The sequence below is a fragment of the Schistocerca gregaria genome, chromosome 8 (assembly GCF_023897955.1).
Source record: "Schistocerca gregaria isolate iqSchGreg1 chromosome 8, iqSchGreg1.2, whole genome shotgun sequence".
Lineage (NCBI taxonomy): Eukaryota > Metazoa > Arthropoda > Insecta > Orthoptera > Acrididae > Schistocerca > Schistocerca gregaria.
Window position 1 is genome coordinate 448,549,325 of NC_064927.1, and position 24,805 is coordinate 448,574,129.

The following is a 24,805-nucleotide window of genomic DNA, read 5'->3' on the forward strand; positions in this document are numbered from 1 at the left end:
GTGAGTGAATCAGCGTATATGAGGAGTGTGCCATCGTCGAGCAGCATTTATACCGAGTGAACGGGACTGAAACGTCCGCCGCGGTTTGCTACCTCCTGGTAGCACTGACGTAAACTTTTAGTTGAGTGAACTGTGCAAGTTTTTTTTCTAACCTATATGTATTTGGCCCGTAAGGCAATTACGTCACACGAGTTGCGCATGGGCATAAGCTGCAAAACGTGCACAACTGTGGGTTTCCTTGCGTCCCTGACGCCAGGTTTCATGGAGTCTAGGGGAGCAGTAGCGCGGTACATTTAAGTGCCGTATCTTTCAGATCGCAGCATCTGTGTTACATTCAACAACATTCAAAGAAAAATAACCAATAAATCCGCAAGGTGTGGAAGGTTAGGGTGTTCACTTGCACTTGTGCTCTTACACGGCAGCCGCGACCAACAATATGGCTACGACAATGTCAGTGTGCTAGCAAACATAAAATCTAACAAAAGTTGCGACTGAAAAGTGTGAATATGGGCCCACAGCCAAATAAAGTCTTCCGACTTTTATCGAAACAGCTACTCCCGTCATCCAACGTGCCGTATTTTCGTAGAGAGCAGCGTGTGTCTGTGAGCGTGTGGGGGAACATTAGTTGAAACAGAGTCGTTAAGCACCGGTAGTGTAAGAAACGAAATGTCCCCTGCCCAGCGAGTTGTATTCTCTGACCGTTAACGAACAGAAAGAGAGAACTTCAAACGCCCGCCGCCCTCGCGAGCAGACTTCGGCCCCGCCTTGTATTAAAGAGAAGTGTGCGTGTCTTTTTATAACATTAGAGCGACAGCGCAATTCGGATCTCTCGACCATAATTGCCAATTATGGGAGAAAACTCATTTGCAGAGGAAATTGTAAAAGTTGCATTTAGAAAAAGTTCAATCGCAATAAGCTTCTCCCGTGCCTCCCTCTTCTTTCCATCCACTCTTCTTCCAATCCAGCCGCCCCCACCTTTTCCCACCGCTCGCCTCCCCCCCCCCCCCCCCCCCCCCCCGACCGCGCCGACCCGACCGCTAAACTCTGGCCGCGTCATCTATTTTCGTTTGTATTGGATCGAGGAGGACGTCTGATTTAAAAATTACGATGTCTCGAGGACCATCCCCCGAAGAAATAAGCGGCGTAAAACAAGATAAAAACGCCATCATCTCCTGATATCTATATTCCACTCGATTCCCCCCCCCCCCCCCAGCCGCCCTAATTTTCTGTGCCGTCCAATTCCCTTGGCGGTCGGTTTCCTCGGCGGCGCTGCCCCTCGCGAGCGCGCTGACGACACCTCCGCCTCCCCACCCCCGCGATCTTAAACCAGAATTCTCCAATTGAAACATATTAATTTTCTTCCTGATTAGCCATGCACCGCACGGGTCCTCGAGCCCGGCCCCTCCCCTCCCGGATACCGGCAGAGTTATTGAAAAGTCCCAACTTTACGGGTCTTAAAAAGTCCGCCGCAGCCTTCTGGCGCGCCTTATAATTCTATCAATAAGGCAACGGCCGGCAACTCGCCCGCCTGGAAACCCCCCACCCCCTCCACCACGCTCTGAAACACTTTGCTGGCAACTCCTCCAGACGAAAGTCGGAGAGGGTGGGTAGCAGGAGGAGGAAGGGAGATTTTCAACGCCATTAAGTCCATGCGCCATTAGTTTTGAATTTATTAATCTTTGAAATATTTTGTCTAATTGATTGCCTGGTAACAGTCGCGGTGCCCCCGCCTCCGCCCTGGCCGTGGCGTGCATTTTTATCGCTTCTATTCCCGCTTCCTTCCGCTTCCATAAAGGGCGTTATTTATAACTCTCAGAAACGGCGATCTGTTTGCGCCAGGATGAAGAAAGGGAACGCGAGCCTCACGCCATGCGGTCCGAAAATGTTTCCGTCATTATATATGAATACAGTAACTGTTCTCGAAAGAACAGAATACTGTTGATGACCGTGCAGATTTTCCCTGGAATAAATGATGACTAACTGAAACCCTCAGCTGCCGACAGGTGTTGTTGACATACCTCGATGTGGACAGCTGAAAATGTGTGCCGCAACTGGGACTCGAACCCGGGATCTCGTGCTTACATGGCAGACGCTCTATCCATCTGAGCCACCGAGGACACAGATGAGTGAGTGGGAAAATGTCTACAAGGTACATTACATATGTAGAATTGTGGACAGTTGGGAATGTGAGTTTCACGGGAAGCGTGCAAGGGATCAGTCCCTGCAGTCACGCTATTCATCTGTGTCCTCGGTGGCTTAGGTGGATAGAGCGTCTGCCATGTAAGCAGGAGATCCCGGGTTCGAGTCCCGGTCGGGGCACACATTTTCAGCTGTCCACATCGAGGTATATCAACACCACCTGTCGGCAGCTGAGGGTTTCAGTTAGTGATCATTTCCGTCATTATTCCCAGCACATCCGATAGAGTGTGCCAAGGGCTGTGGGTTCCAGTGCACTTTCCTGTGCAGTTTTTTCGCAAAATATCACACCCATTGCTTCAGTGTACATGTGAAGCTTCATCTTTCTTTGTTAAGCCAGGTTCACACATGTAACTGAAGTGACGTCACAGCTAGTGGCGTATGGAGTGTCACGGCATGGTGTTACTCAGGTGATGCAACTTCGGTCATGCGACAAAAAGTTCAACTCGGTTCTACTTTGTGACGCCACTGGCCTTTCCCTGCCATTGAATAGCACCATCCGACTGCTACCTAGTGACCGTATTTGGAAATAAGGGTGTTATGTCGCAGTTATCACGGAGTAATTGCTGCTGTACCAAATTCTATTTCAGTGTGAAAAAAGTCGAAACAGTGGTCAGCAGTTACACACTTTCACAGCTTCTGCTACTACAAGTGTGTGTGTGTGTGTGGGGGGGGGGGGGGGTTGCATGCAATATTTGCAAATGAATGATGTATCCCACAATCTCGAAAATGTAACCATAAGGGTGTGTCTTACAAACATTGTGGCCTGAGAGGCTGAGCACTGTATATATTGTGGATCGTATGCGGGAAATGCCCCAGAGCATGATGTTAGCCTTATTCGGACTGCCTACATCAAGACTACAGTAAGATTCTAAAATCCTGGAGAGTGGTGTGTCTGCAGATGAATTTACATGCCAGTTGTTGGTTGGTTTGGCATAGTTGACAGTATTTTCATCTTAGAGTGTTATTTCTTGTGTAAAAATGTTTGTGGCCTACAATTTAATACTGCACGAAGTCTATCTTTGTATCCAACATTTGGTTTTCGTATTCCTTGTATTTAACTTTTGTCGCACCTCTAATGCCATAACCTGCTCTATAACATTAATAATTGAGCACGATAGCACAGTGGTTAGCACGATGGACTCACATTGAGGTGGACGACAATTCTAACCAAAATCCAGCCATCCTGATTTATGTTTTCTATTATATCCCTAAATTGCTTAAGTCAGTACCAGGATGGTTGCTTCAAAATAGCGTGGCCAATTTCCTACTCCATCCTTCCCTAATCCAAGCTTGTGTACCATCTCTAACGAATGAGTTGTTGGCAGGACATTAAATACTACTGTGATTTCATTTGCCGCCGTACTGAAAGCTGTACAGCAGTACAGAATTAGTAGTCTCCTGTGTGAATGGAAACACATGGTGCCACTACAGAATACCACGAGCGGTGGCATCACATTACTTTTGTGTAGGAACCCAGCTTCGCTCTTGTAGCAGCTACAGTATTTCACCAAATGTGTAACTAATTTGAAAATTTACTGACTGGCACAACCCAAAACGGTACCCTGGAGGTGGGATCTCCAAAAGAAACAAAATTATCTGGAACAGTACTGTAAGAAACTGTAGTAGAACCACTAATGTTCTCAGTGAACATAAACAATCTATCAGAGGAAGTCAACAAGACACCCAGATTGTTCACTCCTGATCTTATTACTTGCTGGAAGGCAACACCACTCGACTTTTGTAACAAAATCCAGAACAATCAATTTACAGTCCAGTAGCAGCTTGACTTTGATAAACATCAGGCAGTGTGCATAAACAACAGAAAGAACTGAAGTGTAACAATTGACAACAATGGTGGTAAAATTCTAAGGCACGTGATGGCATTCTAATAGGTAGAGGTAAGGCTATAAAATGATATGAAATTGAAGGACCACCTGAAATCAGCAGTGCAGAAAATTAATGTAAGACACATTTTTCTGAAGAACTATGATAAAATGCAGTTCAACTTTTTAACAAGACACACAAAAAACTGTTGTGCTCTATTTTACAGTGTTACTGACGAGTCCGCTGGTAAAAGAAACTTCCACATATTATGTCAAATTGAATAATTTTCTGGGACATTTCCACCCATAATCACAAACTATTCATTCTACTGATATACTGTATGTTGCAAGCATATTATCTGTAGTTCACCCTCAAACCTGAGAAACCAGTCATATTAATAACATGCTCATATGACAGCTTCCTCTTATCTTGAAATGAGCATTCATACAACAGTAGGCACAAAATGAGCTTCCACTATCCACAACTTAAAATTTTTGTGCCACAAAGGGAGCAAAATGGGCAGTACTAAAAAAGTTTTGTTTCCTCCATAGCGAATTAAAGGTTTTCACAGACAATGAAAACAATCTTAAAAGCAAATGGAAATCATTTTTGTTTGAGAAGTACTCAAATTTCATAGATTAATTTCTGTTTTAAGTGAGTGAGTAATAATATTAAATTTTATTATAAATTAAAATTGAAAGTCAACTTCCATAAATGTTGAACATATTGTCATATTTTCTTTGACAAAACTTTCGTTATTTGTAAACATACTGACAAATTCCACATTATAGCAACCAGTTACAAATGTGATACCCAGTACATAAAAAAAAGCAACTGAATTTAACAATAAAAACTGTGTGCTGAACTGTGTCTTGAACTCGGATTCCTGGCATTCATAACACTGAATAACTGCACTATCTGTGCATATAAAACATGAATGAAAACTAGTTATAGATTTAAATTTTGATTTGTTCCTTGAAGTATGCACAAATGAGATACCTGATAATACATAAAATGCGCAGTATCCAGGTTTGAGACCCAGTTCAGTGTGCAATTGTAACTTTTTATGGATGTTCTTTATAAGAAATATTAAGGCACTTTTGTTATCCGCCATTGTTCCTTCGACTGTTTTACTCGTAGAACCTGATCAGGAGTAGCTAATATTAGTACAAAACATCCTCCGCCATTTACCACATGGTAGCTAACTTCGAATATAATATGTAAATGTGTGATCCTTTATCTTTTTAGAAATGCCCCTTAGGAAATTATTGCAACAATCTACTATTAGGCTGTTTCACTAACTAGGACGCCTGAAATATATCATATGGAAGGAATGATAAGTTTCCCTTGAGGAATCTTACCATCATTCAGTTGATGTGCTTTTAGGTATACTGTGCAAATTCTAAATCGAGAAAACCAGTTCAGTGCAGGTCCTCTCGAATATGATTCCAGTGCCTTAACAATTTTGTAGCTTTCCATAGTATGCAAAGACTCGGTGTTTTATTGTACAAATGCATAATTGTATAATTTAAATTTCCAGTACTAAGAAGACAATCCCTCCTTATATAATTTAAAGTATGACATACATCTGTTACATTTTCTGTCTCCCATACTAAAGGTTAGTAATATAATTGTCTTTTAATACTTTGCACACAGACTAATACTGCTTAGGAAGTTTTATGTACAAGATGGTGTTCCAGGGAAAACGAACTGTTTCATAGATTAGATCAGAAATGATGAAAATTCCACACTTCGTAAAATGATTATTGAGAGTGCAAAATATTGGAAATGCTTTAGGGCAATTCTGTCAGTTAAGATTTATTGTAATGATGATGATTTCCAAAGACATCATAGCATGTCTTCCTATTGTGGTGTGGGAAGAGGCAACAGTTATATAGGAAAATATTCAGCTACTGACAGTCACGAGAATTTTCTACACTCAGTGATCATGCTGCATTACATACTCCATACCACTTATCCCTTATCTTCCACAAGCTTCCTGTTCCATACTGCATGTGTGAATGTACTTACCCTGTTGCAGTCATCCTGCAGTTCCAAGAGTTGAAAATTCTATAAGCTTTTGGATGTGTTCTGCTTGAAAATAAATCAGTTTTTAAGTGCTAATATTTATTACATAACAAATGGTGATGTTTTTGTGGCCATCTCTTTAACTGTCTTTAGACTGCAGTAGGTAGTGTCTGTGGTTGTATCTCAGTTAATATCATGGTGCTTATTTTGTCTTGTATTTTGCTAAAAAATTACATGTTATCATAGTTTTCAATCCTTTGTTTCAGGAAACTACCTCTCAGATAACTGGTGGTCGCAATACATCTCCTTCTCTTCAGTGGCCCATCCTTGTTTTATATGGCAATGGAGATGTGTATTATGTTGTAACTTCAGTGGACTCAGAAAGGTGACAGAAATCATTCAGATAAATTACATGATCATTGTTACATAGTCAGTCCTGCACAGTACAGTGTGTGTATTGCATCACGTAAAAATATTTTTGAAATCATGATATTTCCAAGTTTATACCTGAATTGATGTTATCTGAATGTACAGACAGTTTTGTTAAGTAATCCTGAAAGATAATGTTTTGGATCTCTGTCATTGTTAGCTCAGCTAGGAAAAAAAAATATATATATATTGACTCACTGACATCAACAGGCTTTGGTTCCTCCACATTTCAGACACTTGAGTCTGTCTTTATGTAGTCATTCTGAGTCTTAGTTATGAAAATATTTGTTATAAGGAAAGGTTTCTTGGTCGTATTTTTAATACCTAACTCTTTCATTGCTGTAGGGGAAAATTCACAATTCAGAGACAACCACTTCATAGGTAATACATCTCTAAAGGACTTTGTCCGATAGCTTAGTCTACTCCCTGCCATTTAATGCCCCCTCTTCATGGTTCGTAACGATCTCTCGTATGTCATGTTGTTGTTGTTGTTGTTGTTGCTGCTACTGTATTTGCCAATATTTTCCTTTCTTTGTTTCAACAAGAGGCCATATTAACTATCTTATCATTGTAAAAGAGACAATCTTTACACTTTCTAATGAAACGTTTGTAGAATATATCAGCAACTATTTAGTAGATTAATTCTTTTTGAGAATAAACATCTCTTGTACAAGTAACTACGTTTATTCTTTGTGTGATATATTCACATTGTCACAGACTTTCCCATGGCTAACACATAATGAACCAAGTTAAGGTAAATTTCCAAAGAGAAATGTTCTGTTGTGGGGAAAAAAAGCAACAGATGCCATAACATACAATCTGTTACGTGAAAGTGATTACTCTGAATATTACATAATTAAAATTGTGGTTCATACTTAGTGAAAAGCCACATCTCCACCCCACCCCCTCCTCCCCAGTTCCCTCTTCCTCTCCTCCCACTCCTTCCCCTTGCCCATATCAATTTCCAAGTCTGTATCAGAGTCCCTCTTCTGCCCATTCACTTTTTTCCATTTCACATGTATTTATTGTTTTGTTTGTTTCTGCATCACAGTTTCCAGCTGCAGTATGTCAAACAGTTTATTCTATATCTACATTCGTCACTGAATCTTGATTTGCTTTCACTGTTGATTTGCTTCCAGAAATATCAGCCTGTAATGCAATGTTCATTGCTGCTCACATAAAGGAGATGTTGAGTTTCATATAGACACAACAAAAAGACTGTTACACATTTGATCTTTCAACCACAATGTCTTCTCCAAAAGTAGACGTTATATGATCCACTGATGATTTCCATAATTTTTTTGTGAAATGATGTGGAATGAGTAAGGTTACAAGATAGGTACAAACAACTTGTTTGTAATTTCACCATTTACAGATTAGTTATATGAACACTGGCTTAAATTTGATAAAAATGAACATTTCAGTTTTAAATACACTCCACCTTCACTAAGCAACATAAGCTACCAGTTTTTAATATAAAATTTAGATATGGAATACAAGGAGTTGTCCTGAAGAAATGATTTTAGGCTAGATTCACAGTTTGTTTTGCTACATGTGCCCTTCATCATTCGTAATCTATGGTGAAATAAAAAGTAGAAATGACAACCCAGCATTTACAAAACATTTGCCTAAGAAATTGTTAGACAGGCTGATATTAGTGTATAATTGGCCCTCAAGCTCCTGGATAACTCCACATGACAAAGTGTTGGTCTGATGGATCCCCGTTTGTTAACTACTGTTCAAAGGAAGCCTGCTAATCACAATGGATGAAGTAAACTATAGGAATAAGCAAATTTCCCTCCACCTAAGAAGGCAAAGGTGCACTGACTTATCGGAAAGTTATGGTGCCTGTCTTTGCGACTACACACAAAAGGAACTGTCCACTATTTGAAGTATTACCAAAATTTTCAGCCCAGTCTGTTGCCTAAGATGTAGCAAAATAGGTGAGGGATGATAGCCAGAGGTGTTCAACTCCTGACTCCTGCTTGACAGTGTTTTTACTCTCACTGCTCAATGAACTGTTGGTCTTTTTTCACATCTAGACAATGAAATCGTTCTTTTTCACCATACCTGGCACCCACAATTTTTTTGAGTTCACAAAGAGAAGTAACGACCATGTTGACAACATTTTGGCAGTGATGAGGTGACTGCTGGAGTGGAAAACTTTTTTCAGAGCTGAGTGGTGAACTTGCAGATTGTACATCACTGTACAGGTATGTAAATTTGCAGGGAACTTATGTGATGAAGACTAATAAATAATAAAATTTGAAATTTCTCCCTCCCCACTCCCCCACACCCAAAGGTCTAGTCTTAATGAAAGCCCTGTGTATAAACTACAGGCAATAACTGACAGGTAGTGATAGAGGGATAATGAGGTGGAACAATTACGGGTAAGACATTTAGCTTGGAAGAGTAAGGAAAAGGAAAAAAATACCAAACATATGGCAGACAGTGTAATCAGTACACTTTATGTAGATATTGGAGAAGGAGAAAAATTGAAAGAAATAAAATGTGAACGCTTGCTTCCCAATCCATGTTTCTTTGTTTTATTTCTGTTGCTCTTCCTGAATCTATTTGCATAATCATTGATTACTTGATCTTATTTTCAGCTTCAAAAAACCATTGCTGCAAGGTCCAATATCAATGTTTCCACCTGCTGATGATAATTATGGTGTGGACTCCTGTTCCATTCTTTGTCTCCAATGTGTGCCTCCAGTTGTTGTGATTGCATCATGCTCTGGAACCTTGTATCACTGTTTTCTGTTGAATAATGATGCAGAATCTGATAATGAAGATGACAAGGTAATTTGTTGTTCTAATTTCTCTGTCCTTTTACTTTCTTAGTTTGTTCCATTGATTGAATGTATCAAACAAGGTGCTTACCTGTGGATCATCAAAATGAAAATAGTAACAAGAATAATAATGTAAAATACTCACAAAACAAACTTAAAACAACTCATCAGTCACCAAAAGAAAGGTGAGAGTGCCAGTCCCAGTCTATAAGCTCATAGTGATTTTCTTCTGTGCAGAATTGTTTGGTACATTCTCAGTTGAGACAGTAATCGATGACAAAAATGGCTGGTTGCAGGAGAACCAAGCTAACTAAGATATAAAGAGTTACTGGCTAAAAGTGGTAGCAATATTAATGATTGGAGACCAAAGTTTGAAACTCTATCAAAAAGCACAAGTAGTGGAATTTTTCCATTTTGTATGTAATTAGTGTGTTGTGTCTGGCACAGAACGTGTTTAGAAAGTATGAACAATATTCTCACAAAGTTGGCTAGTAATCGGTTCAAATGCATACTGTGGCTCATCCTGTGAATTACATGCATTTTGTAAAAATAAGGTAGTTGGGACATTTAATGAAATAAAAAAATGTCATTGCTGGAAAATGTAAATAATCCTGTTTAATTGTGTTACAGTCACTGGTGTCACAGGAGAGCTCGGCATACACCATTCATCCTGCTGATGTGAGTCTGCATGTGTTTGAAGCTGTTGAATTAGAGCTTGGATTGGCACTGAATGACTCTGCTGATACCTACACATGTCCCATCTACTTACATGCTGACTGTATCTCAGCTGCAAGGTGATTTCTTACTGCCTGTATTTAATAATTCTTCAGATTATAATGTGAAAGTAGAAAATGTTACTGTTCGTATATGAACAGAGATTTACTGAATGTAAAACATTTAAACTGCGAAATTTAATTTTTTAATAACAGGCTGCAACCATGAATTCTTACATAATATGTGAGCAACGGTTGCTGTGGCCAAGTGGTTCTAGGCGCTTCAATCTGGAACCACGCGACCGCTACGGTCGCAGGTTCAAATCCTGCCTTGGGCATGGATGTGTGTGATGTCCTTAGGTTACTTAGGTTTAAGTAGTTCTAAGTTTTAGGGGACCTCCGATGTTAAGTCCCATAGTGCTCAGAGCCATTTAGCCACAGCAGCGAAAACCTAAGTTAGTGACTACAGCAGTTGGTTTTGGCTTGGTGATATTATATTTAAAAACCTGGGTAAACTTTTTACCTATTTTATAATCATATGGTTATTAAGATTGTTTTTCAAGGTTTTTGGATCTATTCTTATTTGCTGAAAATAGATGACAGAAGTGATATTTTTCTGTTTCAGATATTTTTGCAGTCATGATACTGGAGTCCACGTTGTCTTCATACCGACTGTTTCTCAGCTTGATCAGTTTCTAGATTGTGATGATGGTAAGAACCTTCAGCTAATAATCTGCTTTTGTTATAGGTGATTCGCCAGTAATATGTTATTACATTATTTGTGCATAGGTAGCTACGGAAACTTGGAACAAAATTCTGTTACTCTATTTTTCTCCAGCCTTGGGTCACCTAATTGGTATCAACCTTTAAAAACAAATCATTAAATGATTTGATGAGTGAATGCCTTGCCTGGTTTGTGCAGTTATGCTTACAATCACTTTAGTATGCATTCTTTTGATGAATTACTGTGTAAAATGTTCATATCAAATGATGATGGTTTGCTAAGGTGTCTGAACTGGCTGGCTGTAAAGATACAATAAGAGAATTTTGTTTTCAAGACAGTCATTGTGTTTCTGTTGGTTTTTTTGTTTTAACTTGATGTTGCTCAGTTTCCTCATATCATAAAATAGGAAAATGGTTGCAGTTGTTTTTGGAAAATCTAAACCTCTTAAAATACAAATCCTACAAAAGTCCAATGAGTTTTTCCATAAAAATAAAATTACTTCGTAACATACTTTGATTTACTCTTAATTGAAACACTAAATTTAAAAATTATGTGTTAATAAGCTAAAACTAGTCATATTTTATGTAGTGAATGTATCTGAAATTTGAATTTCAAGTCTTTAATAATGTCCAAAACTTTTGTCAGACAAATTGCATCTGTGCACGTCAATACTGTCACAAAATGCTGTGGTGGAGTACGCAGTGTGCACTCGAGCTGCAGCTTCCTCGTCAGAAACAGGCATACCACAGGAAGGGTCAGTGTTGCCTGTTCTTGGGTTGGTGCAGACACCTGGAACACCAGTTATGCTTGTTGCCCTTCTGGCTAGTGGAGAGGTTATCAGCCTTACTTTGGCCTCGATTCCCCTGCCACTTCCACTAGAGTGTGCAGATAGACTGGAATCTACGAAAGAAAAAACTGAATCACCACTCAAAGCAGTAAGTTTCTACATCTTAGGACACAATAGACAGCGTGTTATATGTATTGTCTCTCTTTGTTTTGTTTCATCAGTCTTTTGGCACAAGACTGTAAACCTTCTTTTTTTGCCCTTTTCTCCCTTTCTGGTTACTATAAAGTTCATAAGTTAATGAAATGTTGAAACAGTTACTGAATCCCTAAGCTAGAGGAAATTGTATGAAAAGAAAAATTTAAATATAATAGTTTGTTGGATACCGGCAGCAAGTATCACTTGATTTATTTGGGTAAGCTCAGTGAAAAGGATGTATTGGTTATTTTTCTAGTAGGTGTAGTTACGTATGTAGCTTATAATGCCCCTGAACTTGATCATCATTTAGCCTGTCCTTTTAATTATAATTTCAACATTTTCTCTCATTTATAGATGCTGAAAGAACCTTTCAACATGCGTATTACAAATATGTTAAAACATGATGTAACACAGCCAATCCTGAAACTGGGACCTCAAGCAAACACTACACCTCAAAAGTATATGGAGGTATTTACTAATTCACAGTTTTGATACACAAATTAAAATTTTTATTGCTTAATGTAACTGACAACCAGCTTTATTACTAATATGAAGGCATTAATTGTTCATCAATGTAGACTCTTGGTTCTGTAATAGAAATATGGCTATTGCACAGTTGAGTGTACTTTAACTTGTTATTATAAAGTTAGATACTTAAATACACGCTGCACTAGTTGAGTTCACTTTTTATTTATGCATATTTACCAGGGTGGTTAAAGTGGACTGTTGTGTCATGTAACATGCAGTGTGCAAAAAGAACTATGATTACAAAATTTTAGAGTATTTAGAGGAGCTAAAAAGAGATTTTTTTTAATGTTACAAAAAGTCACACTGGGTGTCCACGAGATTTTGCTGCTAGACATGTTCAGAGTCAGTGTTCTAAGTGTGTGATGAATATTGTTTTAGAGATTTTGCTGAAAATGTCACCTGGCATATGCGTGCCAATGCTTGAAACAACCAGATGTTTCATCAATACTGGCTACAGCTTAAGTCAAACAGATAGTCCACCCTTCTAGAGTGTCTGTTGGTGTCACCTATCCCAAACTCACCATATAAAGAAATCCACAGGAGGTAAGCAACATGCTGCAGTAGTTCGAACACCATGTCTCAACATCACTTGTGTCTGAACTTTCATGGACCACTAGCTTTGGGAGGGGGGTGGGGGGGGGGGGGGGCTGGGGGTAGTGTGCCTGTGACATTTCTGTGCCATAAAACAGTGAAAACAGTGTTTCTTTTTATCTCGTCTGAATGCACTCAAATTTCATATACATAGTTTTTTTACACCCTATGTAAATATTTCCACCAGCTCCAGTTCGAAACAATCCAAATATTTTGTGTACTGTATGTTACATTTAGCTTCAGCTTTTGTGGCCTGAAGTTCTTTTCCCAATTTTTCCATTGGTCCTCTATACCTATAATTTTATTTGATAAAACACACATTCTGTTTAATGGCCAATTGGACCTGTTGTGTTATTGAAACTTACTTCATAGTTGTCATTGCTGTTTTATTTCAGCAATTTTCATGATTATTTTGTAGATTTTTCTTGACAAAACTATTCCATTTAAATTTGTAATATCAACATACATGCTTTTGGAAATTACAGCTTGTAAACCAGAGTACACAGCTGTTGCGAGAAGAATATTTTTTGAAGCATGACCAAGTCCGAGAAGAAATTGATAAACGGTATGTTGCATTTGTCAGCCCTTTTCAAGACACTTTAGCTCTGTGAAGTGAAAAAGATGAAACAGTATTCAAGTTAATTTACCACTATGTTTTCATGTTAATGTAAGTTACTGCAAAATTGCTGTACCACCAATAGGCACTTTTAAAAGTGAAAAAAAATGTCTTTTGGACCTATTACTTCCTTCCTGAGGAAGGAAAAACGTGCAGGTTGGTAAAGGTTGCATGTTTCCCCTTGATTCCACCACAGTTGGGCTCCTCCATCGTCAAGTACGAGAGTCATGAAACTCCTCTTCACCTTTGCCGACCTATCCCTCTTTTCCATAGGAGGAAGAGACTAATAGCTCCAAAAGCAAGGTTTTTTTCCACTTTTAATTAATTCTGTCGAGAATACTGAATGCTAAAGTTAATTTAGTGTTTTCGGTACTTTTATTTTATTTCTGAAGTATATAGTTATCATATTTCTTTCACTGTTTTCTATACAAATGCATTCACATTTAGTGTTATGTAGTTGACATGCACCTGCCTAATGGCTTGAAGATAATGATGTTAAAATACTTTGTTCTGCACTTATCAGTTGTTGCTTGCTTATTGCTTGGTAGTCATACTGCTCTTTACTATGAAATCAGATTTTTTTTCTTATAAAACTGTCAATTTAGCTTTGAAAACATGAGTCCCAGGAATGATTTTATATACTAAATACAGACTGTGAAAACTCATGTGTGTAAGAGTTGCCAAAGAAACTAGAACATGGTCAAACAGTTGTGTTGGAGTATCAAAAGAGGATCCACCTTAAATTTTTAAAAGCAAGATTCCTTTTCTTATAAGACAACAGCAGTGTAAAAGACAAAAGTGTATAAAAAATGCTACAAATCTCAGAACCACAGAATGTACCACAACTTCCAAAATGGAGAATGGCATTTGTGATATTTAATTCTTGCTTCAGTCTATCCTGTACCCAAATCAAACCCGACCTTTTTCCTAATTTTCATGGTCCAGAAATGCATCTGCAGTTTAAGAGTCAAGAGCAGAGCCTAAGGCAATTCCAAACAATGCACTAGAAGGTGCTATAAGTAGTTATTTTGCCACATATGCTGTTGTGTTCATTTTTAGAGTGTTGAATCTTTTTTATTTTTTATCATGGGGAAAATTCAAATTTAATATTGCTTACCTCTGAATTCAGCAGTTCTTCAAATACTCATAGCAATAAATAAATAAATAAATAAATCTCTTTACATACACACTATTAAAACAGGCGCTCTTAAGAAACTTTCACAAGTTGGCAAGCTTGATAAGTACAGTTTTACATTTTGACAGTTCCAGCTCTGCTTGTAAGCTGCCAGCACACTTCAGTGTACATCGAGCCCTTTATCAGTGCTGCCAATGTTTGCTACGTAACAATAATAAGTGTTTCATTGCCTTAAATTAATTACGTATTCATGAGTACAAATAAGTTCCACATTTGAACATGAGTGTCCTTAATAGTGAAGTTCTATGAAACCATGTTACTTCCGTGAGAGATTTCTGTCATAACAAATGACTGATATGAGTCATATGTCAGCCACACTGCAAACAGTGGGTGAAACTTTTCCACAGCAGCAAATCTCTCCTAACTTAATTTATGTTTCTTCCATTGATCCCAAGGCCAATGAGAGCAGCACTTGCTACAGCATTTGTAGAGGATACATTTAGATTCCACCCATTGTTTCAGTCTACTTTTGTGAAGTGCCAGGTTTTAGCTACTATGATGAAGTGTGTTCATTATACCGCAAAGTTGAAAAAAGAAGTGATTTTCCTTGCCAAGAAAACATCACATCATGCTACAGGTTGCATTATGGGATCAACAAGAGTAACATGAGATGGTGGAGACAGTTAAAGAACAGCTTTTTGCCTGTTCTAGCAATAGAAAAACATTTTCTGGATCAAAATGTGGCCACTGTTATACATTGGAAGTTGTGCTGAATGATTCTGTTAGAGAGCAGTGACAAAGTGCTTACCTGTGAGTGCAGAAATTATCCAAGTTAAAGCACATGAATTTGTTCAGCAGCATAAAATCGTTCATAGGGACACTTCAGTTGCACAGAAGCTACCAGAAAACTATGAGGAAAAACACATCAAATTTCAGCATTTCATAATCATATGGCGCACCAACAATAATTTTATTTTTAGGTCAGGTAGGTAATGCAGACCCAACTCCAATGTATTTTGATATGCCAACAAATTACACAGTCGAAGCAAAACAGTACTAATGTGTCAAGATACTGTCCACGAGTAATGAAAATAACGCATTTCTGTCATGTATGCTTGTAAAGCCAATGTCCATAAAATGCTGCCATTCATTATTTATGCTGCGGTCACAGGTTCAAATCCTGCCTCGGGCTTTGGATGTGTGTGATGTCCTTAGGTTAGTTTGATTTAATTAGTTCTAAGTTCTAGGGGACTGATGACCTTAGAAGTTAAGTCCCGTAGTGCTCAGGCCCATTTGAACCATTTTTGATGATGACTCAAAATCATCTGCTAATAATTAAAGACTATTCAGAAATTCCTACTACAAACTTCTAGGACTTGTAGAGGGGGAACTCACGTCTAAAAATATATAACCATTTGAAAACATGTTTGCTAGGTAGGTGTGCAACATGGCATCAGTTACATTGGATCAGCTGATGCCATTTGGTGTCTATCCTACCTCTCTGACCTGGTTTGAGCCTCTTTCATGTGTCTGTGAGTGTTAGAGCAACATGGTTGAGTACATATATGTAGAATACAGTGACAAGATCCTTTGAAATGGCAAAGCTTACAGTAGCAGAAGAAATGCTCGTCGCCTTTATCGAGATCGTTCATCACAGCATCCAACAGCTTTGAGGAAGGGTACCTTCACTGTCAGCAGGCTTGACTGAGATGCTACAAGAAGACACTACATACCTGAATCAGACTGCATCACTTCGAAGAGAGCCTGTCGGCAAGTCCATAAGCAATTTCTTTGGCTATTACTGAATGAAATTGTAAAACAAATGATGTACTGGGTCACACCTAATCAATTACTTGTAAAAGTGTTACATTTCTGGACATGGCTTCCAAAAATATTATTTACACACTTTGCTCTACAATTCCGAGAAGTTTATACCAGGAATTTCTGAACACCCTAGATGCATATGTGATAGTTCACTTTCGCTTTTCGTTTCTAAGTTATTTTCTTTGTAGATATTTGATGGTATCCTGCCAGTCAGTGAGCATGTGCTACTACAAATAAGAAGATATGACGTATGTTTCTTATGTGCATGTTTATGTGGTAGCTATTTACGTCTGTTTGTTTGTTATGTGTTGTAAATTTGCATTCATGTTTGCCACATTATTTGAAGTTTCTCCATAGCACAGGTCAGTTTGGTCTACCATAAGCCTGTTTGAGCATCTTCTTCGGGGATGGGGGGAGGGGGGATGTGCTCTTCTAGTCGGCTGATGTCCTTAGGAGGGAAGCTTTACACTGGCATTTCACCAGGCACATAAGAAATCTTGAAAAATCCCAATTCTTTTTAAGCATGCGCAAAGGGATACTCGCCTGATATTGCCACTCACCGTCTAACTGTATGTGGTTGCTAATTATGGCCAACTGTTTTCTAGGTGGCCGTGTCCTAACTTGTTTGTCAAACAACATGGATAGACATAGGAGACACGGCTGGGGAAAGATTTTCTGCATTATAACAAAGCTTACAGTTTTCCGTTTGTACTGACCACTTGTGTTGGAAATGATTCTGTGTTGACAAATTATATTGTTTAGAATGTTAAAAAAGGTAATCTAATAAAGCACACTGTTTGACATCTAACAAAAAAATATACAAATCAGTGTCTTGAATATGTAGTCTGCTCTTCACCAAATTTATATTTTTTAAATCAGTAGTGATCCTCTGTCAAGCCAAACTGCAACTTTCCTGGATGAAAACACTATATTTCATTAAAATAAAGAAATACATTGGATGACATTAATGTAATATGGGAAGACTGACGTAAGACTCGAACACATGTAGCGCTATCATCTGTAAAGTTTTTAGTGGCCCCAGCTACCCTAGGTCTGCTCAGAATATTTAGAGAGATATCATGAATTCTAACTGATGTCAGTGTTTGTAATGTAACTGTAATAGGCTAAATATAAATCCGCCCACGAAGTTTCATTTCTGAGGTTCAGCTTGCATTTGAGGTCTACTTACATTTGGGTAAATATGGTAGACTTTATTGTTGACAGATAGTTGCAGGATTAATTCCTCCTCCCTCTTCTATTTTTCTGCAAACTGAATTTGCCTTTAACATCAGCTCCTTAAGCATAATGTCTCCAACAACATTATTTTCCTGTAATTCCTAACTGTATTGGTATTTGACTAATAACTTTATAACTGCATAACACTGTAATCATCATGATCTCAATAGCACTTCAACCCTTCTATTGCAGTATTACACCGTAAAATTACAATTATCCCATCTCTTGCAAATACTAGAAATATTCTGAGCATTAGACTATTCTGTTATAGCAATGTTCTGTAATACAATGTGTCATCCAGGCATAAGCATGTTACTTCATGAACTTCACGTAGACTACTACTTAACACTGATATTGTGTTTCATCTAGTCTCTGCATTATGCAATTTGCTGTTGACAATTTCCTGTTATACTTTGTATAGCAGGAACAGCAGAATCTATTCAGTTCACAATTCATCCCCCATTCATTCATCATGTTCATAGATCCCACCTTGAAGGAGAATCTTCGGTGATGTGGAATTAGTCAAGGCACATTTCAACAAAGTGTCTGTCTGAAACTATTTAATGATTATTGTTACACTACTATAAACCATTTGAGCTAAATGTAACAGCTGAGTACAAGGCAGTCCTGTATGGGAGTCACATCCTACACTACCATTCTGAAAAGTTTTGTTACTGTGCAGTAACTATTTTTAACAGTATTTTCCAAGAATTGAAGATGATCATTGACACTATAAGTTCTTTTGTAATTAGGAAACTACTTCTGTTCTACATATGAGTAACTAAGCTTCTTTTAACTTTATTGTTACTGTTGTTATTTACTAAGAATGAATAAAAACTGTGGCATATTGTTGTGCTGAAAATTGCAACCAGCCTTACTAATATGTATTTTCTGTTGCTTTTTTTTCCCCCTCAAATACTGACATATGCTACCGTGCTGTTAATAATAAGCCATTCACATTACCCTGTCCTTATAGATAATACAAAATTTAAACGGTATTCAGAAACATTATTATTAGTAGTAGTAGTAGTAGTAAATAAAGATATTTCATAATACTTGTTTGCATGCAGGGCACGAACACTGCGTTTGATGAAGGAAAGACAGTTAAAAGAACTTGAAAATCTTGAACAAGAAAAAACACAGCTAAAACAAGCTGCAGAACAGTTAGCTGAAAAGTATGAGGACACAAAGGACAAACAGGAGGAGCTCAGTAAAAGGTAAAATAAAAAACCTTATATTCTGGACGAGTTAGTAATGATTTGGAATTAAATTGTAGCGTCAGTCTAATATGTTGTTATTATTCTCAGTATTTCAACCAGCCTTGGTGATAACGGTTAAAACCAAAATGAAACAATGGAAAATCCAGGATGGAATGTAAGAATGTGATGAAAAGAATAGTTGCTACTCACCATATAGCAGAGATGCTGGGTTGCAGAAAGACCCTTCTGCAACTCAGTCTTTCTGCTTTATGATGAGTAGGCCTTTTCATTATATTGTTAAAACCTAAATGAAATTTACTTTGGTACCACCATTGAGACAACCAGGTACCAAAGCTGAAAAGAATTCTCAAAATGACTAATTACTAGTGTCTGCTAAATAATGTAAATGTCGTGTGAGGATGGCCTCCTGTCGGGTAGACTGTCCGCCGGGTGCAAGTCTTTCAATTTGATGCCACTTCGGCGACTTGCGCGTCGATGGGGATGAAATGATGATGATTAGGACAACACAGCACTCAGTCCCTGAGCAGAGAAAATCTCCAACCCAGCTGGGAATTGAACCTGGGCCCTTAGGATTGACGTTCTGTCGTGCTGACCACTCAGCTACCAGGAGCAGACTAGTGGTTGCTGATAATCAGGAACTGTCATAAAATTTTTTCTGACGCATAAGCAGGGTACTGCAATAACATTGCCAATCTCCTACTTATGAAGGTAAACCAAAGTGAAAAACTGACGTCCTCTGAGTAGATTGAACAGATTTACTTTAAGTGAAATAACTTTCTGTGTTACTTTAATAAATGATGGGTCATACTCTAGCAATGTGGTAGTGTATTCTTATAGCTAGTGTTTTGCTTCCTGGTAACCACTTATCTCCTAAATGCAGTACATTGTGAAGATTTTTCAACGCAGAGGGCCGGGCGGGAGAGGGGAGGGGGGGTTAGAGAGAGAGAGAGAGAGAGAAACCACTCATAAGTGGTCAGTACCACTATGATCATGGGTGGGGATGTGGGTGTGGGTGTCTTTTACATGAGTGGGAGAACTTGCATGAACTGGAAAAAGAGTGATAGCATGAAAGCTAATAAAGTCTCTGCACTGTTGCATGGGTCTACATATGTCACATCAGTCAACTGCAGGTTGTGCTGGTACTGCTGTGTTTGTAGCAGTAACAGTCCAACAGTGGTAACCATGTAAATCAGACTTCGTTTGTGAAGTGAACAAAGTACTGTATGCTGTAAAATATCTGGAAAATTCAGTCACCAGGATAGCAGGCCATAGACCTATATTATCCAAAAAATAAGACAAGTTTGCTGTTACAAAGCTCATTATCAGTGATGCTCGTACATTTTACTATACACATTTTATGAGAAATACCCTTTTTGTTTTGTGATATTGGTGTGATGGCCTTAAGAGAGTAACAAGCTGCAGTCTGCAAAAAATGTGTGTCCAAGTTTTACAAAAATATTAATCTCTCCCTATCCCTCTCCCTCTCCAAAATATATAACAAACATCTTTGTAACATGCAAACACAAAGAAAAACATGATTAACTTCTACTCCCTCCTTAACTACGATTTCATTTGGGTGCTGAGGAAGTAACTGCATTTCTTGCTGGCAAAAATATGTGCAGATTACAAGCAAAACTCACTAAACATTATATCCATGTAAAAGTGTTACTGGTTCCTTACAAGGTTATGGTTGCATTTTCTTATTTTTGTTTATTATGATAAGCTTCTGTCTTTCCAATCAGAAATTTATTTTGCACATAGAACTGCCATATTTTCTCTTAACTAACAATTCATTATGTAATGCCCTGGATGTCTGTCTGGAACAATATTGTTACTAAATTTTTCTGTTATAAAAATAATTGCTGTTCCATTTTCAGGGCAGAAAAGATTCTTCGTCAGGTCGTCCGATGTCAGCCTTTGGTGTCTGCTGCTGAGAAAAAATTAGAGAAACAACTTAAAGAAGTGGAAGAGAAACTCAAGGTTTACAAGAGAGCAATGAAGCAAGTAAAAGCAAAGGAATCCTATCACAAAGAGCAGGTTGTTATAGCTAAGCTTTGTAAGCTTTTAAAAATCAAGTTAACCTTATTTCTGGATACTTTCATCAGTGGCCACATACTCTCTAAAAAGTATAATTTATTGATGTGAAATAGTAAAGTTGTTCTCAGATCCCAGTACTTTGGATTTGTAGTCTGGTACATACGGACTAAGCCACATAGTTTATTAAAAGTGGACACTGTACAATAATTTCACAGTTCTAATAGTAGCTAAGATTAATAGCACTAAAATGCATTTCATATGTATGCTTTAAAATAGGTTAATGATTTCAGGTGTTGCAGTGGCAAGCCCAGCTGAAGGAGAAGGAAATTCAACTAGGACCAGGCCGAATAAATAATCTGAAAGTAACTCTCAAGCAAATGTAAGTGTCATCCCCCCTACATGATATAAAATACAAGTAACTGTAAATGAATCACAGCCTCCAGTGTGAATTGCTATTTGATAAACCAAAGAAGAAAACATATTTATCTTTTTATTTCATGAAACATTCTCCTTTTTTTTCTAAATTTTGGTGGAATACTTTTTCCAAAACCAATTTCTTAGGCTGGACATAATGTATTAAGTTTTGGCATTTAGTAATCTTATTTTTTTTTAAATTAAAGCAGTCGTGTTCACCTAAAAATAGACATGTCTTCACTGGTCATCGGAGCTCGATTTGAAATGCGACTGAAGATAGTTCTATGCCAGTCAATGAGATTCCAGGTCAATACACATGATTGGACATGCCCCTGCCAACAGAGGGATACAAACCTGACTATCGCCTGTTATACAGCCCAAAAACCAGGAGTAATTATCTATGGTGCCATTTCTTTTCATAGCAGGATCCACTTGGATGTCATCCATGGCACTCTTACCGCACAGCGATAGGTCATTATTCTACACTCTGTTTTATTGCCCTTCATTGCAAGTCATCTTAGGTTTACATTTGAGTGAGGCAATGTCCGCCCACACATGGCAAGAGTTTCTAGTGCTTGTGTTCATGTTTGGCAAACCCTATCTTGGCTGGCAAGGTTGTCAGATCTCTCCCCAACTGAAAACAGTTGGAGCATTATGGACAGGGCCCTCCAACCATCTTGGGATTTTGATGACCTGTTGCACCAGTTGGATAGAATTTGCACAATATCCCTCAGGAGGACATCCAATAACTCTATCAATCAATTCCAAGCTGAATAACTACTTGCATAAGGGCCAGAGGTGGATCAACATGTTCCTGACATGCTCAATTTGTGAAATTCTTTCCTTGAATAAATCATCTAATTTTTCTGAAATTATAATGATATGTTTGTCTGCATGTGTACAGATAAATTTCATTATGCGCGGTAGATGTGTTCCATGGATCACTACACATACCAAATTCATGTAAATCAATAGTTATTTAATGTGTAAAATATGGGGTTAGGATATCATTTACTCCCTGTTAAGTTTAACATAAGAGTCATACCTTCAAGCAGGTGTTCATCAGCCAGGCGAGGGGTAATACAGTTCTGTAACACCCGTCATGCTGACATGATTCTCATGTAGCATCACTGACATGTTGCTATCTAGGTCCATCTGTTGTCCAGTGTTTGCTCTCATTTTTGGTTTCAGTAAAACCCCATTTCATTTCAGGCATGTTCCAATTTTTCCATCTCTTCCTACATTGTTCCATGAATTAATGCATTTCCAAATGTTAACTGGCTTTTGGGTCACCCTGCTTGCACATAAATTCATGAATGTCATGTTATCATGTGAGGGTTTCCGATTGACAGTTCTTCCTTATGACTGTATGTATTAATTTTATCACACAAAGAGCAGATGTGAAATAAAGACAGTATGAATGAAAATGAGAAAATTTTTAATGTGACTGAAGTTTCATCAATGACATCATTACATAAAACACACTCAGTTTACTTGTTATTTCAAATCTGGGTGAAATCTCAAGTTTTCAGTTAAATCTTCCATCACCTTCACAGTCTCACCGTCAGTGCAGACGGGATGTAATGATGATGTATGCTGACCAATCGCAAGCCATCTATGGGCTACATATGGTCACAGCAACATCAGCTGCGAGTCTTTTGTTCCTATTTTCCTGCCACCACCTCAGCCAAGCTTACTGCAGTGTTAAAGTCATTGTCTAGAAGTTAAGTAGCTTATCATTCATTCTATGCACCTCTCTCTCTTTTCTAATAGGAGAGAGTGTGTGTTTAAAAATGTTCATTTCATCCCTATTATCATGAAAGGAGTGTCTGGTGCTGCAGTCCACGTTCTTCAGACAAGATAGGTCCCATGGAAATTCACTATATGATGTAATTACATCTCAGTAGTTTACAGAAAGAAACCAGCACCTCCCACATTAATTTCCCAAACTCCTCTGCTCGTGAAATATTTGCTAGAGGAAAGTTGCCAGCACCACTTAGACACCCAAGACAACATTAAATATTTTCACCTCCAGAAAGCTTTGTGTGCACGAAAAGAATGATAATTGCCCTATGCACTCATCAAACACTGGTATCACATGTCTGCCAGTCCCTCTAGGCCACCACAACTAACAGGTGCCAAAGCAATCTCATTGTTTTTACCTCTAATGCGTATCTTCTTGTGTTTCATTTCAGAACATACCCCTGTAGCTGCTCAATAATATTATTACAGCTTGATGTGATTCACCTTTCATTGAGTCGAGTGGTAGGAGACAACTGCTAGCCAAGCATAGCTCTTGCTTGAGAGCCAGGTGTCTGCTGTGTTGCCTGTGTCGTGCACAAATGCAGATCCTTGTCAAGCTTGGCTGGCTGCACACTAGCAACGCTGCTTCCTGCTATAGCAGTATGTCTGTCAAAAAGTTATTTTATTCCAAGCATAAATGTGTGACCTATTTTGTAGCTGACTCCCTTTTTCCCTGCCTTTATTCAGAAGACAGTGAAGTTAATGTTACTGATAAGTGTAAAATTTGACTTTATCATTAGCTTAATGAATAAATACAAAAAATGTAAATAAATAAAAGAGAGAGCTTTAGCCTGATTTTAAAGTAATTGTACTAGAAAAATAATAGATTGTTCAGTGTATTAGCTTTTAATTATTAATTAATTACCTTCAGATACTAAGTAATGTAGCTCAATTACCTTTCTTTGACATTGTTTTTGTGTGAGCAGATGGAATTTATTATTATACTATCTGAGTTTGGCTCATTGGACACTTTGTTTTCATTACAGGGAAGATAGCATTGGAGAACTAGTCAAGACAATTAATTTTATCAAGAAGGAACTGAAAACATGATTGCTAGTTTTTACTGTTAATGAAATTTCTGTGGTGTGCAAAGAATTGCTGTGAAAATATTTATTTTAGTACTAATAGTATGTTGTGTGGTTGAAAGCATTACTAAAGTGCAACATATTTCCTGTTTTGTATGGCACACTGATTTTGTACCAATTGTATTAAATTATTTTTCTAAGAAATAAAATGCAGTTGTTTTGTATTGTGAAAGCAAATGTTCTTGGCTGCTTGTTTTCTCAGACTCAGTGAAATGTCGACAAATATTTTCAAAGTGTCTTGCAAATGCGTCACATTGTACCTACCTTTTTTTCTGTATTACAGGCATACCATCTGTACTCATTTTTTTTTCTTTCTATCCTGTTCAGTAAATTACACAAAGACATGATAATACATTGTCACATAACTCCCTAATAGCCATATCAAAGTGATAAAGTCTGAATCTGTAAAAGGAAGAATACTGTCATGGAGTAAAAACTCAAATATTAATATGAGACATTGAATGGCTGGATATTCTGTTCAGGCCATATTTTTGTACAGAGTGGAGACATGTGCCTTCAGAATAAATTTCTTCGCTTCTATTTAAATGAGCTCCACTGCAGAATGTTCATTTTCCTTGGACTGATCATCTTGCTAATAAGGACTCCTTTGGCCATCAAGAACAGC

The 24,805-nt window shown here is 38.0% G+C and overlaps 1 protein-coding gene and 1 non-coding gene across 2 annotated transcripts in view; both read left to right on the forward strand.

The window, feature by feature from the left end:
* LOC126284370 (nuclear pore complex protein Nup88) overlaps window positions 1-24,329 on the forward strand; it is a 479,391-nt gene extending 455,062 nt beyond the window's left edge. Inside the window, exons 5-15 of the mRNA XM_049983242.1 lie at window positions 6,318-6,436; window positions 9,090-9,282; window positions 9,903-10,066; window positions 10,611-10,696; window positions 11,355-11,644; window positions 12,046-12,159; window positions 13,296-13,375; window positions 18,692-18,838; window positions 20,719-20,878; window positions 21,169-21,257; window positions 24,082-24,329. Coding sequence (XP_049839199.1) covers window positions 6,318-6,436; window positions 9,090-9,282; window positions 9,903-10,066; window positions 10,611-10,696; window positions 11,355-11,644; window positions 12,046-12,159; window positions 13,296-13,375; window positions 18,692-18,838; window positions 20,719-20,878; window positions 21,169-21,257; window positions 24,082-24,145 — 1,506 coding nt within the window. The 3' untranslated portion in view covers window positions 24,146-24,329. The remainder of the gene's footprint in view (window positions 1-6,317; window positions 6,437-9,089; window positions 9,283-9,902; window positions 10,067-10,610; window positions 10,697-11,354; window positions 11,645-12,045; window positions 12,160-13,295; window positions 13,376-18,691; window positions 18,839-20,718; window positions 20,879-21,168; window positions 21,258-24,081) is intronic.
* On the forward strand, window positions 2,246-2,319 carry Trnat-ugu (transfer RNA threonine (anticodon UGU)). The gene has a single exon. It is a non-coding gene; the product is annotated as a tRNA-Thr (tRNA).
* Window positions 24,330-24,805: the final 476 nt, after the last annotated feature.